At 42.1% G+C, this 16,171-nt stretch overlaps 1 protein-coding gene across 5 annotated transcripts in view; it reads left to right on the top strand.

The window, feature by feature from the left end:
* The window catches only part of Ripk1 (receptor interacting serine/threonine kinase 1), a 31,867-nt gene that overhangs the window by 5,196 nt on the left and 10,500 nt on the right, over nt 1-16,171 (top strand). For 4 of the 5 annotated variants that reach the window (XM_041632594.1, XM_041632592.1, XM_041632593.1 and 1 more), the window contains 6 exons: nt 2,377-2,587; nt 3,716-3,872; nt 7,920-8,057; nt 9,938-10,166; nt 12,350-12,499; nt 14,184-14,260. In XM_041632594.1, the coding sequence (XP_041488528.1) occupies nt 2,424-2,587; nt 3,716-3,872; nt 7,920-8,057; nt 9,938-10,166; nt 12,350-12,499; nt 14,184-14,260 (915 nt within the window). In that variant the 5' untranslated portion in view covers nt 2,377-2,423. The remainder of the gene's footprint in view (nt 1-2,376; nt 2,588-3,715; nt 3,873-7,919; nt 8,058-9,937; nt 10,167-12,349; nt 12,500-14,183; nt 14,261-16,171) is intronic. The other variant, XM_041632595.1, reaches the window with a different exon arrangement.

Here is a 16,171-nt window from a genome sequence, read left to right as displayed (position 1 = left end):
GACTAACTTAGCCTTAGCCACTAAGCAGGCAAATATATTTTCATGTGTTACTTTCTCATAAATTCCTTGCCAGTCCCAAGATGAATGAGGAACTTGAGACTTAGGTTCCTTAAAGTCCCAAGGCAAATGAATGGCTCTTGCTAGCAAGCCTCCAACGCCTTCTTCACTCCTCCTCCTCCTCAGTCTTCATGCCTTCACCTGGGCAGCTTCCTCTCCTTGCTTCTACCCCAGTGCTGGTCTTCTTGCTTGGCATTGCCTGTGGTGTGGAGAAGATGATTTGCCATGCCCGTCTGGTATCAGCTGTGCTGTAATGCTGGTGTCCTCTACGGAGCCTCTGTACAGTATAGGAGATTCGCTTACTCAAGCATTTGCTGCAGGTCACTAGACAAGATCACAGGCATGTAAGATATTATCTAGTCCTTGAATAACTAAGATAAAAACTTCTCACCTAAAATATCCAACTCCTTTAACACAGTGTTAGGAGGATTCCCATAGCCAGGCCTGGAAATTAATGGCTCCTCTGTACTTCTTGACATTATTGAATTTCTTACATCTTCACCCAGAATGAAGCACTCCACTGTGAACAGAAAGTTTCCTCAGGAATGACAGAACCCCCAGGAAGAATCTTTACTTCCTTGGGAGATGACCATCGTAGTTCCACTCCTTCTTGTTAAACACCACCTACTGGACATGTTTTGTGCACTTTTTAGGCTCCCTGGATTTTTCTCTTTCGTCACTATTTCACCTTTTAAGTACTTGTTAAGAAAGAACTGCAACCCATAAATACTGTTTCCTTATGTGTTGCCCTCCTTCCTTTGGAGTTTTCTGTCATCTTTTCACAGCATTTAAGGTGGAAATAAAGTTACCCAGCCTGGTCTACAAGAGCTAGTGCCAGGACAGGCTCCAAAGCCACAGAGAAACCCTGTCTCGAAAAACCAAAATAATAATAATAATAATAAAGTTTGCTTGTGTTGAACGGACATTGTTTATAGTAAGTAACCTTGTATGAGTGGTGGCCAGGAAGATGTTGAACTCAGCAAAGCTACCACTCTCATACTGGCACTGCAGCTCCAGGCCCCCCACCAAAGCCCTCTCCTTCAAGTCCTCGTTCTGAGAAACATAGCCTGCCACAATTCTGCAGCGATGGACAGATCTCTGAAGTCCTCGTTCTGAGAAACATGGAATGCCACTATTCAGCAGAGATGGACAGATCTCTCAAGTCCTCATTCTTTTTTCCCATCTTCCTATTCAAAGTGTGTTATTCTCTTTATATTCTTCCAGCCCTAATTTTGCTCATAATTTCTTGAAACATACTTATTTCCTAAAATTATTCAATATATTTTTTAGCTGAGGTTCTCACTCAGTGCTAGGTACTGCCATCTGTTATATACACAGGCTCTAGCTCACAGGGAATTTTTGTTATTTATACTTCTGGAAAGGGAGTTTATATTAAAGTAATCACGGGAGAGGACAGATTCTGTCTAGCCTGACTTGAAGTCTTTTGTCGGCTTTAGCCTAATAATCCGAGGATGTCATCAGACTATGGCCTCTTTGTACATAGACATTCTTAGTTTGGGGAATCCGGCCCTAAAGAAAATGGCCAGGATCCTCTTTATCTCAAAGCCCAAACTTATCAGGTTATGAATTTACCAAGAATCTTTCTAGTACCTCATTCCTAGTCCTAGACACATGTATTCATTTGCTAGCAGTTGTTCTTTATTTTCTCCAATGCATCTTTCTGTCAAGGAGTAGTAGGAGGTCCAAGTGACAGGAAGGCCTCATTCCAGCCCTCCTGGATTGCATACCACCTCCACTCCTAACCCAGGGCCACACTGGTCCAGTTGCCACCATGTGAGTCGTTACTTCTTGTCCAGTGTGCAATCTGTTTTTTGTCCCCAGAGCTTTTCCTTTTCTACTATACTCAACTATGAATTTCAGTGGATGCTCGAATTATGTTATCTAACATGCATGGCTCTTTGTGGCAGAGTGTTTTAAAATTTTTCTAGTGTTCCATGTTTCTAGAAATGAAAGGTCTCCTGGAATAAAAATCACAGTCATCTATAACTCTTAGCTGAACAGCTCATGTTGCAGATTACATTTATCCTCAATTAAAGCAAAGGCACCCCACATACATGGTGCCTCTGTGGGCTTTTTGTCTGAGACAGGACTCACTTAATTGTTCAAGCTGGTCTAGAATTCACTATGGAATACAAGCTAGCCTCAGACCCTCAATCCTCCTGACTCAGCCTCCTAGGTAATGGGATTCCAGGCATTTGCCATCATATCTGGCAACATGTGATTTTTTTTTTTGGTTTTGGTTTTTAAATAATGTTTGTTTAAAGTCATGTCCTGAGATGTCCTCTGTTTCCTTTATAGGGCACAGCACTAAGCAAGAACCAAAAGTGTTACATTAAGCATTCAAAATGGAACCAGACATGTCCTTGGACAACATCAAAATGGCATCTAGTGACCTGCTGGAGAAGAAAGATCTAGACAGTGGAGGCTTTGGGAAGGTGTCCTTGTGTTTCCACAGAACTCATGGATTTGTTATCCTGAAAAAGGTGTACACAGGGCCCAACCGTGCTGAGTGAGTTGGGAACAGAGATTGGGTAAACCTCATGCCAACTGCCCCAGAAAATAGTTGCCACCACCTGTGTGGCTAAGCACATGGAATTTTATTTTATTTATTTTTTGTTCTTGTTGTTGGGTGTTTTTTTTTGTTTGTTTGTTTGTTCTTTTTTTTTTTTTTTTTTTGGATTTTCGAGACAGGGTTTCTCTGTAGCTTTTGGTTCTTGTCCTGGAACTAGCTTTTGTAGACCAGGCTGGCCTCGAACTCACAGAGATCCGCCTGCCTCTGCCTCCCGAGTACTGGGATTAAAGGCATGCGCCACCACCACCCGGCGGCACATGGAATTTTAAATGAGCCTGACCTACTGGGAGACTTGACACACTGGCAATGTGAGGGGTGATCCTAACTCTTACTGTTAGGATGAGGACTTTGGGGTTAATGAAAAGATATTAATGCTTGAGAAATGTATGGGGAAGACATCACTGAAGACAGAAATCTGGGTAGTAAGGGAGTCAGTGAAAAGAAAACAGAGCCGTGGATGAAAACACCTAACCTGAAATAGAAAAAAAGGCCATTTCCATCATGAAAAGTCCCAGCAACCTTGTAAAAGGCAGTCACTGGCCGGGCGGTGGTGATGCAGGCCTTTAATCCCAGAGGCAGAGGCAGGCGGATCTCTGGGAATTCGAGGCCAGCCTGGTCTACAAGAGCTAGTTCCAGGACAGGCACCAAAAACTACAGAGAAACCCTGTCTCGAAAATCCAAAAAAAAAAAAAAAAAAAAAAAAAAGGCAGTCACTGGAGGGCTTCTCCCCTCCTAAGACTAGTTTTGAGAATTGTGCCTTTATTGTATTCTCCTGCTCAGTCTCCATCAGACCAGGTCTGTGCTACACAGGTGTGTGTGTGTGTGTGTGTGTGTGTTGTGAGCACCCGACTGCCAGTTCCTAAGACAGGGTGGGAAGGAGGGGTATAAATATGAGGAGAAGTTTCTTTGCCTTCTAGGACCTGACTGCCCAGAGAAGACCACAACAGACCTGATGGTGACAAATGTCTGCAATATGGCACACTGCAGGGACGCCGGAGCTTCTTGGGCACCTGGGTAGAAGGTTTTGCTCCTCCCTGCTCAGCGTATTGCCTTTCCTGCCCACAGATACAATGAGGCCCTCTTGGAGGAGGGGAAGATGATGCACAGACTGAGACACAGTCGAGTGGTGAAGCTGTTGGGCATCATCATAGAAGACGGGAATTACTCGCTGGTGATGGAGTTCATGGAGAAGGGCAACCTGATGCATGTGCTGAAGGCCGAGGTGGGTGGCACCTTCCAGCAGTCTGTGCTAGTGTGTCAGGTGATGGCTACTCTTGGGGCGTTGTTGGTAGCTTTCTGCTTGGGAATTTTGTTCCAAGATTTGGACTCTCCTTTATTTTTTGTTTTATTTCTTTTTGGGGGGGTGGCGATTATTGTTTTGAGGCAGGGTCTCTCTGTTACGTAGCTTTGGCTCTTCTGGAACTTGATATATAGACCAGACTGGCCTTGAACTCACAGAGATCCGCCCACCTCTGGCTCCTAAATACTAGGATTAAAGGCATGTGCCACCACATCTGATTTAGTTTGGATTTCTAAAGTTAGTCCCTCTTCAATCTGTGTCACTACTTACGGTTCCCTCTTTACCGAACCTCCTCACCTCTCTAATCTACAGTTGACAGGTAGACCTATCTTCTACCAAAGAATCTTCTACTTCCTATACATGGTCATATCAGTGGTAACAAATTTGGGTTGATTGATGAAAATTCATATTATGTTGCAAATGATAGTGATTAAGAAAAGTACATACACTGTACACTGTTGTTAACTGTAAGAGAAGGTGGAATGTTAGCAACTATACTTTCAGACCAGTTAAGAAGTTACTATAATATAAACCACAGCAATATAAAATTTAAAAATGGAAAAAAACTGAATTCATGAAAACTAGATAAGTTTTTTAAATTTCTATACCTATTAGGATCTGAGTCTTGTGCTAGCTCTCCAGGTGTCCATAGCTAATACAACATAGGCAGGTGGAAATGGTGGAAAAAGCAAGTGAGCATATGATGTGATGGTGTTTGATAGGCATGCAGTCACCTGCTGTGGAACATAGGCAAGGAGCCCACCCCAACCTGGACAAGGTGGGAAAGGCTTCCATAGAAGGATAAGTTGAAGCAGACAACTGAAGGGTAAGCATTCCAGGCACAGAGAATGCCAGGTGTGAAGGAGATAGAAGATGCCAATTTGTAGAGCTGCCAGTCACCGACTTTTGTCAGCACACAGATTGCATGTAAGGGACTGAAACATATGGCTGCCTTTGTAGCAAATATTTCCCCTCCCTCCATCTCCCTATACCTTACAACTGCCAAATCAGCCAATCTCTCAGAATTATGAACACCCATGGCAAGGGTAAAAGATAATACACATGCACTGTAGTTTGACCAGATGGTTCTCTTCTTCCACGCCAGGTAAGATCAGCCATGTGACAGAACTAGGCATTTTGATAGAGATAAGTCATTTATGATGGAAGGCATTCTGTGCTATCAGTCAGTGAGAGGCTGCAACAAACAGAACTCAAGAAAAGTCAAGGACCTAGAGAAGCAAGGAAAGGTTGAGTTGGGGGTCATTCATTCTTACTAATAAGACTTTCCTGAAATTATACCAATGTAGACAGTAACAAATCTGTGCTGCTATTTTTAATTAATCAGTTTTTGTAAACAAGGTCCATAGCAATGCTGCTCTCAACGTTTATGCTGAAGGGATCCTTTTGCTTCACCCTTCTCAGTATCTGGGCCTATAGGTATGTACCACCACACCCAGCCTTCTGCTATCTTTTATGTTGTGGTGGTCAAGCTATTGATGCTGTGGTCAGTTATAGCATAATGTGGATAAAGATGGTGTCTTAGTTTGGGTTTCTATTGCTGTGAAGAGATACCATAACCACAGCAACTATTATAAAGGAGAACATTTAATTGGGGCTGGCTTACAGTTTTAGAGGTTTAGTCCATTATCATGGCAAGAAAGCATGGTACCATGCAGGCAAATGTGGTGCTAGAGAAGGAGCTGAGAGTTCTACATCTGGATCCTCAGGCAGTAGAAAGAGACTGTGCCACACTGGGCATAGCTTGAGCATAGGAGACCTCAAAGCCTTCCCCCATAGTGCCACACTTCCTCTAATAAGGCCACACCTCCTAATAGTGCCAATTCTTCTGGGCCATGCATTCAAGCACGTAAGTGTATGGGGTCATTCCTATTCAAACCACCACAGATGGTGTGAAGACTGTAATTTTGTATGACTTGAGAATCTTAAGTTCTACCACCTCGACCTTTTCCTGTGAACCAGCAGCAAACACACATAGACTTTTTGAAGTCATTCTTTCTGCAAGCTGGTTCTTGTATTGAGAAAAACTGAAATTTTACCACTAAAAATAGAAATATGTGTTTTTTTTAAATAATAACATCGAAGTTTATTTATATATATATATATAATTTTTTGAGACAGGGTTTCACTGTAGCTTTGGAGCTTCTCTCCCAAATGCTGGGATATAATTTTCAAGAGTGACTTGAGATTCTACAAATATCTAAAGTGTCTGCTGCCATATCACAAAAAAGAAAAAAATGGACCCGAGCATCGTTTTAGAATCATGCATGTGACAGAGATGCTTATGTTGCTGTCAGCATTGTGAACATACTTCCTTGTACTCATTTTCTTTTAGTGTCATTTCACATTCCTATTCCCTGACATTATTCTTATACTTGATGTAAATAATATTGTCATATCACATTGAGTATGCCATGGAAATGTTTGTGGATTTTGCTGCTCATTCTAATATTCTAGACATCATTTTAGGCATGCAGAGACAATCTTTGTAGGAGTGGTAGAAATAGAAATAATAGTAGTAGTAATAATAATAATAATAAATGTCATTGTTTACAAGGAGCTTGATTTCATGTTTTAAACATGAGTTTTTGTCGCATAATGCACTAGACATAAAGGATATTGTAGAGTGAATATAGTATCAAGTTCTCTCAAGATACTCTTTTATAAATTATTTTTTTAAAAAAGTAATTATATCATTTTCCTTTTTCCCTTTTCTCCCTTTAATACTTTCCATGTATTTCCCTCACTTCCCTCAATTGCTTTCTTTCTACTTTATGGCTTCTTTTCTTTATCTTTCTTTTATTTTTGTATACATTCCAACCTCAGTTTTCCCTCCTTTCTCACCACCAAGTCCCTCTCCCACATCTGCCCTCTGCCACCCCCATCCACTCTTCCTCCCTTTCTCTCCAGAAGACGGCAAGCCTCCCATAGATATCAACCAAACATGGATATCAAGTTACAGTACAGACTATGTACTTCCCTCATATTAAGGTTGTACAAGGCAACCCAGTAGGAGGAAAAGGAGCACAAAAGCAAGCAAAAGAGTCAGAGATCCCCTATTCCCTGATAGGAGCCCCACAAGAAGACAAAGCTGCCTAACTGTAGTTGGGTTGATGTCCCAATCCCTCCACTGGAAATCTTGCCTGGTTACAGAAGATAGCCAGTTTAGGCTCCATATCTCCCTGTGCTAGGAGTCTTAGCTAGGGCGACCCTCTTAGGTTCCTGGGGGTTTTCATTACATTAGGTTTCTAGTTTGTCCCCGAGATGTCCCCCAAATCCAGTTGTCTTTCTCAGTGCTCTCTCCCTCCATCCTTCCCCGACCTGAACCCTTCTGTTCCCATCCCCTTTACCTATCCACCAGTAATGTCTGTTCTGTTTCCCCTTCCCAGAGATATCCATGCATCCCCCCACCTTGAGCCCTTTTTATTACTTAGCTTCTCTGGGTCTCTGGATTGCAGCATGATTATCCTTTACAGCTAATAAACTAACGTAAGTGAATACGTATGATGTTTTTCTTTTTGCATTTGGGTTACTTAACTCAGGATTTTTTTTTCCTAGTTACATCCATTTGCTTGCAAATTTCATGATTTGTTTTTAAGAGCTGAGTAATATTCCACTGTGTAAATGTACCATAGTGGTACATGCTGGTATGATTTGTTGAAAGAGGAGGCAGGAAAATCAATGACTTCTTTTTTCTTACAGTATTTTTATTTGTATCCAGATTGGCACAGAAGTTTTTTACTTTTTCTGAACAAAATACAGCATTAGTCCCCTGTCAGCCCTGGAGTAGAATCTTTCTTGAAAGGAGCTTGTTTCCCAGGGACAGCAATGCTGCCGACCCCCTGGTGGGAGAAACCTGCTACCACAAACCTTGGGCTCACCTCCCACCGTGTTGGATGGAGTAGTCGCGCTTCCTGTTAGATCACTTCTCTATCTATTATGTTGTTTCAGATCAGTGTCCCACTCTCTGTAAAAGGGAGGATAATTGCGGAGATCATCGAAGGAATGTGCTACTTACATGGCAAAGGTGTTATACACAAGGACCTGAAGCCTGAAAATATCCTTGTTGACCATGACTTTCACATCAAGGTAAGCCACGACTTATGCTTTGAGAAGGCTGAATAATTATAGTTTGAATTTTCCATTGGAAATCGATTTCCTTGGGTGATGATGATAAAGGAGAACCTCGCTCAGCACTGAGCGGGATGGTGTCGCTGCAAGGTCGCCATGGTATGAAAGGGCAGGTGCAGGCTTGACTGGATCAGGAGATAACTAAGAATGAATTGATTTTTTAGAAACAAATTCTCATCTCTGGTTCCTGGATTTTGTTTCCCTTTTGTTAGACTTGGACATGGAAGTACCCAAGGGTTGCTGTCTTTGTTCTGGAATGAGCTGTCTGCTCATTATTTTTCCCAGGAAATCTTGTGACTGAGACTTCGCTACCCTGGAGATAAAGAGAGGATGGAAGTGTGTAGAAACTATTCTTAGAATTCAGAAATGGCTCAAGAGTCAGAGCAGCAGTAAATCAGCCATTTTGGCCTCAGAATCCTCCCACTTTGTGTAGCTAGGAGTGTGGTTGAACTAGTGTAGCACATCTAAAGTCTTGGACTCAGTCTGGCACCCCAAAACAAAGACCTTTGCTTTGACATTTTGCTTATTTCTACTTTCCTTTAAAAAATCAATTTCCTTTTGAAAACACTTTTTGTTAAACAAAGGTGATAAGAAAAAGAACACCCGATCTTTCAAGGGCTACATTTAGCTAAGGGAAGCAGCAGCACATGGCAGCGAGAATCTAAGCTGGAGACCTGAAAGGGGACTAGATAGCTCAGGGACAGAGTCCGAGGTGTCATCCCCAGAGCCACACCAACAAAAAACTAAAAGATCTTGAAAATATGTGGCACTGGAAGAACCAGGACATGCCTGTAAGATCTGCATCAGACACCATTTGTGTCTTAGTCGGCTTTTAGTTCCAATGTCTTTTAAGACTGTTCATTCTTTCAGTTAACAACTTACCCCTTATACTGTGGGTAAAATCTGTGACTGTCAGGTAAGCATGTGCTCTAGCTTCTACCCAAATGCTTCTTAGAGACAGATGGGACCTTCCCCTTGGATTCTTCTGTAACTGTCATGTTCTGCCATTTTGCCCTGACACTTTCTTCTTTGCTCTGTGCCTGACTTTGATATCTTTCTCTGCCTTTTATGTGTATTTCGATTTCTTTCTCCCTGTCCTGTTTTCTCTTAGGTTCAGGCTGCCATCTTCAAAACAAATTAGCAGCAACAGTCTCACCCTCAGGGTGTCTTTGGGATGCTTGGAAACACAGCCATGGTCCTCTGGATGCTATTGGTCACATAGAAGGTGTTAACACAGCCATAGTCTTCTGGATGCTATTGGCCACATAGAAGGTGTTAACACAGCCATATTCTTCTGGATGCTACTGGGCAAATAGAAGGTGTGATAACCAGTCTCCATCCCCCCTCAAAAAAAAAAACCCCAAAAATATGCAAAGTAAATGAGAAATTAGCACAAACACGGCTTTATTGTCTCGTCCCCACTCTTTTTATTTCTTAAGAATTAGATGTGAAGGGCCCAGCAAGATGGCTCAGCTAGGAAGGATACTTGATGCCTAGCCTGAAGACCTGAAGAGTCAAAGCCTGATGAATGGAGAGAAAGGACTTGTGCATGTTGTCCTTTGACTTCTATATATACATCTTGGCATATGTGCCCCCTCCAAATAAATAACTAAATGTTAAAAAGAAACTTTGAAATTGAAATGCCGGACTTTTATATTCTTTGGAGTCTCTATGAAAGTCTGTTGAGAAGTATCTATTCTAAATAGACCTATGACAACCATTAGAAAATTGACTGTGCCGCACATATACTGGATAGGCCCCAAATTTGATTTCATAATTATCAGGCTTTACTTGTAGCCTTCATGCAGTAAATTCTCTTGGCCCCATCTCTTTTGCAGATAGCTGATCTTGGTGTGGCTTCCTTTAAGACTTGGAGCAAACTGACTAAAGAGGAGCACAACAAGCAGAGGGAAGTGAACAGCATGGCCAAGAAGAATGGAGGCACCCTCTACTACATGGCGCCCGAACACCTGAATGACATCAATGCAAAGGCCACAGAGAAGTCAGATGTGTACAGTTTTGGCATTGTACTTTGGGCAATATTTGCAAATAAGGAGCCCTATGAGAGTAAGACATTTGTAGCTGTGGGATTGTGGTAGAAATCAAAACTGTTCCATGAGGGTTGGTGAGGTGGCTCAGTATGTAAAAGCGTTTACCACTAACCCTGACAACCTGGGTTCAATCCAAACTCCAGGACTTGCATGGAGAAGAAGAGAACTGACATCCAAAATTGTCAGAATATCTCTTTTCTCTCCCTCTGCCTCATGTACACTTAAAATGTAATCATTTTTAAAACTTTTACTTGAAATAGTAGCCTTCAGTGAATTCTACTAAGTATCTTTAATTCTTCATTTAATTGCTTTCTATAGTCTCATAAAGGCTGATCCCACATCTGATTTTTTCATTTCTTTATCTTTAACAGACAAACACACACATACTCAGTGATTCCTGGATGTACTCAGGAGACTTTTGTTGAATTAGTCATCCCAGTTTAGGAGAAACTCATCAGGTGGACAGACACCTTTATAATGTAGCTTAGCTTGGGAGTTGCTGTAAAACTCCAGGATTCTTCCTGGAGTACGAATGGCCTTTCAAACTACTAGATATGCACCCTATACTTTGAAACTATTCATGAATGAGCCTTTTCTTTACTGTTGTGTGCAATTCAGTCAGTTGGGAATGTAAAGATGAGTAAGTTACTGTTTGTGTAGGGAAACAGCCAACGTTGGGTTTGGTAGAAAGGAATGGTTCCTTTCGGGGAATTCTTCCTGATTATCAACACCAGTAGATCAGGTATCATCGTCTCTGCTGATGCCTCTTAAATCTCAGTCTCTGACCATCACCAAGATATCCCCTAGCCTATTAGACCCAGCATGCAAACCTCGGGAAGCTCCAGAGCAGCATCCCCCAGACAGTCTCCCAATTATCACCACTATCCCATAGCTCCCTGTGCTCACCACCCGTACTGAATTGCACAGTAAACAACTTTAGCACCCCCTGAGACTCACCCTTATCCCCCTCTCTGACACCCAATAAAACTTCAAAAACTGGATTCAGCTAGGAATAGAGCTCGATGTTACAACACTTGTCTAGCGTGTGTAGAGCCCTGGGTTCAAGCCCTAGCACTGCCTGAAAAACAAACAAAATGAATTCTATGACCATCTCCCTGTCCCACCGGCCCTTTTAGTTCAGACCCTCCTTACTTCTGCTTCAGGATCCTTGAGCCTTCCAGATTGTAAAGCAGCCAGGAGAGGTCAGTCATCTTAAACAGCAGATGGGACAGGGTGAAGAGATAGCTGGGTAATTAAGAGTACTAGCTACTCTTCCAGAGGTTCCAGCTTTGATTTCTGGCACCCACATGGCTGCTCACAACTGTCTGTAATTCCAGTCCCTGGGCATCTGACACCTTCTTCTGGCTCCATGGGTGTTGCATACTTGTGATGCACAGACATAGTGCAGCCAAAACACCCATGAAAACACATAAAATAAAAACCAAGGAAATAGAATTTTTTGAAGGCAGAGAGGACCATCATCTTATTTAAAATCCTTCAGAGGATCCAATAGCTTGCAGGTTCCTCAGAGTAAAGTGTGAATCTTTTTATGGTTCCCCCTCGTCTTCTCTCCACTCTCTTCTTTGTCTCTCCCTCATGTCAGTGCTCCTGCCAACACTAGGCACAGGTCCCTGATGCGTGCGATTTCTGTCATCCCCATCCTGACAGTGTCCTGCTGTCCTAGCGAAGGGTCTCCCTCAGGAGTTCTCCTTCCTGGTTCTTTACTTTAATATCTCCTTATTTTCTAGACTCGAGGAAATCTTCTCAAACCTTCTGTCCTCCAGATGGTTGTGTTACCCCTCATATTTGCTACTAGAGTAGCAGTGACCAGTGTGTATTTTAAGTCACTCTCATTAAACTGAGCTTTTTAAAGCCCAGACCATCCTGGTTTTGCCTCTGTATTGAACTCTGGGGAATGCCCTACCTTTACCCATGCATTTTGTTTGTTTGTTCTGTGCAAAAGTAGCTTTGTTTTGAATTTATCTCTCATCTGCAAAAGTTAAAGCCTCATTCTATCATCTCTACAATAGACTACGCTAACTTCTTGTCACAAGGCTGATGCTCTGTGGAGTGAAACAGCCTTGGGAAAAGCATACAGCAGGTAGAAACAAAATAGCAGTATTGTCCAGGTCCTGTCATCCTCTGCTTGAGAGTAAAGTAGTACCGAGAGCCCCGACTGAAACTCATCCCTTTTTGCAGATGCCATCAGTCCTGAGCAGCTCTTGATCTGCATAAAGTCTGGGAACAGGCCAAATGTGGAGGACATCATTGAGCACTGCCCACGGGAGATCATCAGCCTCATGGAGCAGTGTTGGCAAGCAGCCCCCGAAGACCGGCCAACATTTCCTGGTAAGAGAGGGTTATGTGCATATTCAGGATGCATCCCACATGGTAATACTCGTCAGTAAGGTGACATCGGTAGTTTAGTTACTTTTCCTGTTGCTGTGACAAAATACAGGACAAAAGCAGCTTGAAGGAGGGGTTTATTTTGGCTTTTTTCAAGAGTACAGTCTACCATAACCAGAGGTCTAGAGTCAGGAAGGAGAGAGAGGGATGTTGGCAGTCACTTTGCTTTCTTCCTGTATTCAGTGCAATGTCCCAGCCCATGGGATAGCACTGTCCACATTCAGGATGAGTCTTCCGTGCTTGATGCCCTCACAGGCACACCTCGATCCGTTTCCCAGTCACCTACAAGTGTGACTCTAAATCCAGTCCAGCTGATGATAAAAATCAGTCACCACAGTTAGGAACATGCTTTGAGTACCACATTACGTGTGACTTAAAACTGACTTGATACACTTCAAGCACCTTGTCAGTGAAAAGGTACTCCCTTCCTCACAGCACAGGCTTCTTCATTTCTTCCTCTAGTTTGGGAGTTAGCATTTTTATTGTTTTGAAGTACATATAACACTTTCCATTTTAGCTGCTGTAAGTATACAGTCCAGGGGTGTGAAGTCCATTCCTATTTTTCAACGACATTTGTCATTGTCCATCTCCAGGCCCCTCAGTGCAGAACACAACTCTGTACTCACTTCCCCTTTCTCCTTCCAGTCCTAGTACCACCATTCTGTGACATTTGACTGCCTTGAGTGTCTCATAGAAGCAAAAAAATCACACGATACTTCTGTTTCATATCTGTCTTGTTTTACTGAGTCTAATGTCTCTAAAGTTTATCCATGTTGTAGAACATGCCAGAATTTTCTTTTTATTGCTGACTAATATTCCATTCTGTAGATAGATAGTTTTTGTTTGTGTATTCATCTGTTGGTAGACACTTGACCTTACCATTTCTAACTTCTTTCACTACTTTCCTCCCCTTGATTAGTTCTTGGTGTCCTCAGAAATGTATTCTGCCATTTCGGTTGGCCCTGTAATTGAGGAAAATGAGGGCAATATGGTGTTTGGCCCACTTTTGCGCCTGTCCCATCCCCTAGATTACCTAGAAGTGTGTGAAGTAGGCCAAAACAGAGGAGCAGAGATAAAATAGGAGGCAGTTGGGAACCTACGGAGCATCATGCTAGTAATGTATGTCTGTGAGAAAACAGAACTGGAGTTCCACCCAGCGACTGTGTAGACCAGGCTGACCTCAAATTCTCAGAGATCCCTCTTTCTTCTGGCTACTGAGATTAAAGGTGTGTTCCACTAAGCCTGGCCTCGAGCCTAGACCCCCACCTCCTAAAGATACCACAGCTCCGGACAGTGCTGCAGGCTGAAGACCAAGCCATACAGTGGGGGTCATTCAAGATTCAAACTGTAAGCCAGGTGGTGGTGGCGCACGCCTTTAATCCCAGCACTTGGGAGGCAGAGGCAGGCGGATCTCTGTGAGTTCGAGACCAGCCTGGTCTACAAGAGCTAGTGCCAGGACAGGCTCCAAAGCTACAGAGAAACCCTGTCTCGGGAAAAAAAAAAAAAGATTCAAACTGTAGCATTTTCCTGCCTTTCTTTGGGTTCTTGAACTTGTTTTAGGATTGTAGTTTGATTCATGTGTAGTGTTTTTCTCTGTATGGTTTTCATGGACTGTTTTTTCATACAGGCATTGAAGAAAAATTTAGGCCTTTTTACTTAAGTCAGTTTGAAGAATATGTAGAAGAGGATGTGGCAAGTTTAAAGGTGAGTGATACAGTAAGTGCCCAGAATAGCAGCATACCAAAATGCATTATCAAGCATGGAAGCAGAAGCAGTGTGATTTGTTACTGAGATTTGAAGTGGGCTAGCTTGGGGAACACAGAAAGCAAAATTAGTAATCGCAAGAAGTATCATTGAAATGTGTGAAGCAAGAGGAAAATATATGTACAAAATACAACAAAAAAGGACACCCAATATCGAAGAGACTGGAATTATTGCAAATGAGTCCGTCATTCTTAAGAATTTATTAAGAAGAAAACCTTCCTGGGGATATAGCTCAGTGATAATCATGCATGAGGTTTTGAGTTCTGTTGCCAACACCACCAAACAAGCAAATAACCTCACATACAAAAAAAAAAAAAAAAGGCACCAAATAGAAAGAGAACAAAAAAAAAATACCATATCTATTGAAACAGAAAAGAGTAAAATTGCTAACTCACAAACTAATGCGAAGAGAGGAATCATGGAAAAGCAAGCAGACCACGGCAGAGAACAGTTGTTTGAGAGCCCCATCCATGCTGTCAAGAAAAGCTAGTTCCTCCATCTACTTCCTTTGTGCCAAGTTCTCAGTGGCAACAACATCTAAGGCAGAAGTGGGGAGTTTGGTATCTGGAGTAAGAGAGGTACATTAAAGTTCAGTTTCCAGCTAACCCGCTAGGAGGAACAGAAACCTGCATACACTATTGTGTGCGCACATGCATGCGTGCGTGCACGTCACACACACACACACACACACTCCCTTTAGTCATCACTGTGCTGCCGTAACTTACTTAGAATCATACACCCATGGATGTGAAAAGGAAAACTTCAGTAAAGAAACCAAGCAAGCAAACTGATTTTCAAGGAAGTAAGTGAGTAGTAGATAGAGAAACTAGCAAGAATTTACATACTTTGGAGGGATTCTTACACTGTAAAAGAGACATACGATAATCGAGGTGGATACTAAGGCAAAAAAGCATTACCTCACACAGGAATACTTGGTAATAACAAAAAGGTTCGGTTCACGGGAAGATATAGACATACCCATGATAACAAGTCCTTGAATACACAAATAAAAACTAAGAGAATTCAAAGAAAAATAGAAAAATCCTCAGCCATGCTTAGAGATAGTAATACATCCCACTTTAATTGATACAGCAAACAGATCCAACCAATCAGTAGGGATTTAGACTGTTTGAAACTCACTTTTTAACACACTTAACCTAATATAAACATAAATCTCTGTATCAAATAACTTCCAAATAGCTACTGCCTTAGTTTTATTTTCTTAATATAATAAAATACCCTGACAAAAGCAACTTAAAGGATAAAGGGTTTGTTTGGCTCACAGTTCCAAGAAGGTCAAGGGAGTAGGAATTTGAAGCAGGTAGTTACATTGTAATCCACAGTCAAGAGTGGAGCAATGAATTCATACACCCACCTAGTATTCTGCTTGCTTTTTCCTCTCTCTGAAATCCTCTGTCAGAAAGTAGCACCACCCTCCGTGGGCTGATCTTAGTATTCAAAATAATCCTCCATAGATCTGTCCACAAGCCAGCCAAGTGTAGACAGTGTCCATAGACTTGTCCACAGGCCAATCTAGTGCAAGCAGTTCTCTCTTGAGACTCTTCCCAGGTGATTTTGGAGTATGTAAAGCTGGCAGTTAAATTAGCCATCACACTTAACCTTGAAATACTTTTCAAAAACATTTTTTAAATTAACATGTATAAACATTTAAAATGATTATAATATGTAGCTGGAGAGGTGGCTCAGTGATTAAAAGCCCTGACTACTCCTCCAGAGCACTCAAATGCATAGGACCCAGAGGAATCTTACAACTCAGAAAGACAACTGCATTAAATCATAGACAGAAGCAAGATGTAGTAGCACATACTCAGGCAGAGGCAGTAGACCTCT

This window comes from Microtus oregoni, unplaced genomic scaffold (assembly GCF_018167655.1).
Source record: "Microtus oregoni isolate MIOR12 unplaced genomic scaffold, Mior012 000042F_ref0000377, whole genome shotgun sequence".
In the NCBI taxonomy this organism is placed as follows: domain Eukaryota; kingdom Metazoa; phylum Chordata; class Mammalia; order Rodentia; family Cricetidae; genus Microtus; species Microtus oregoni.
The sequence above is the reverse complement of the archived record's forward strand: the minus strand, read 5'-3'. Positions and strand labels throughout refer to the sequence as shown.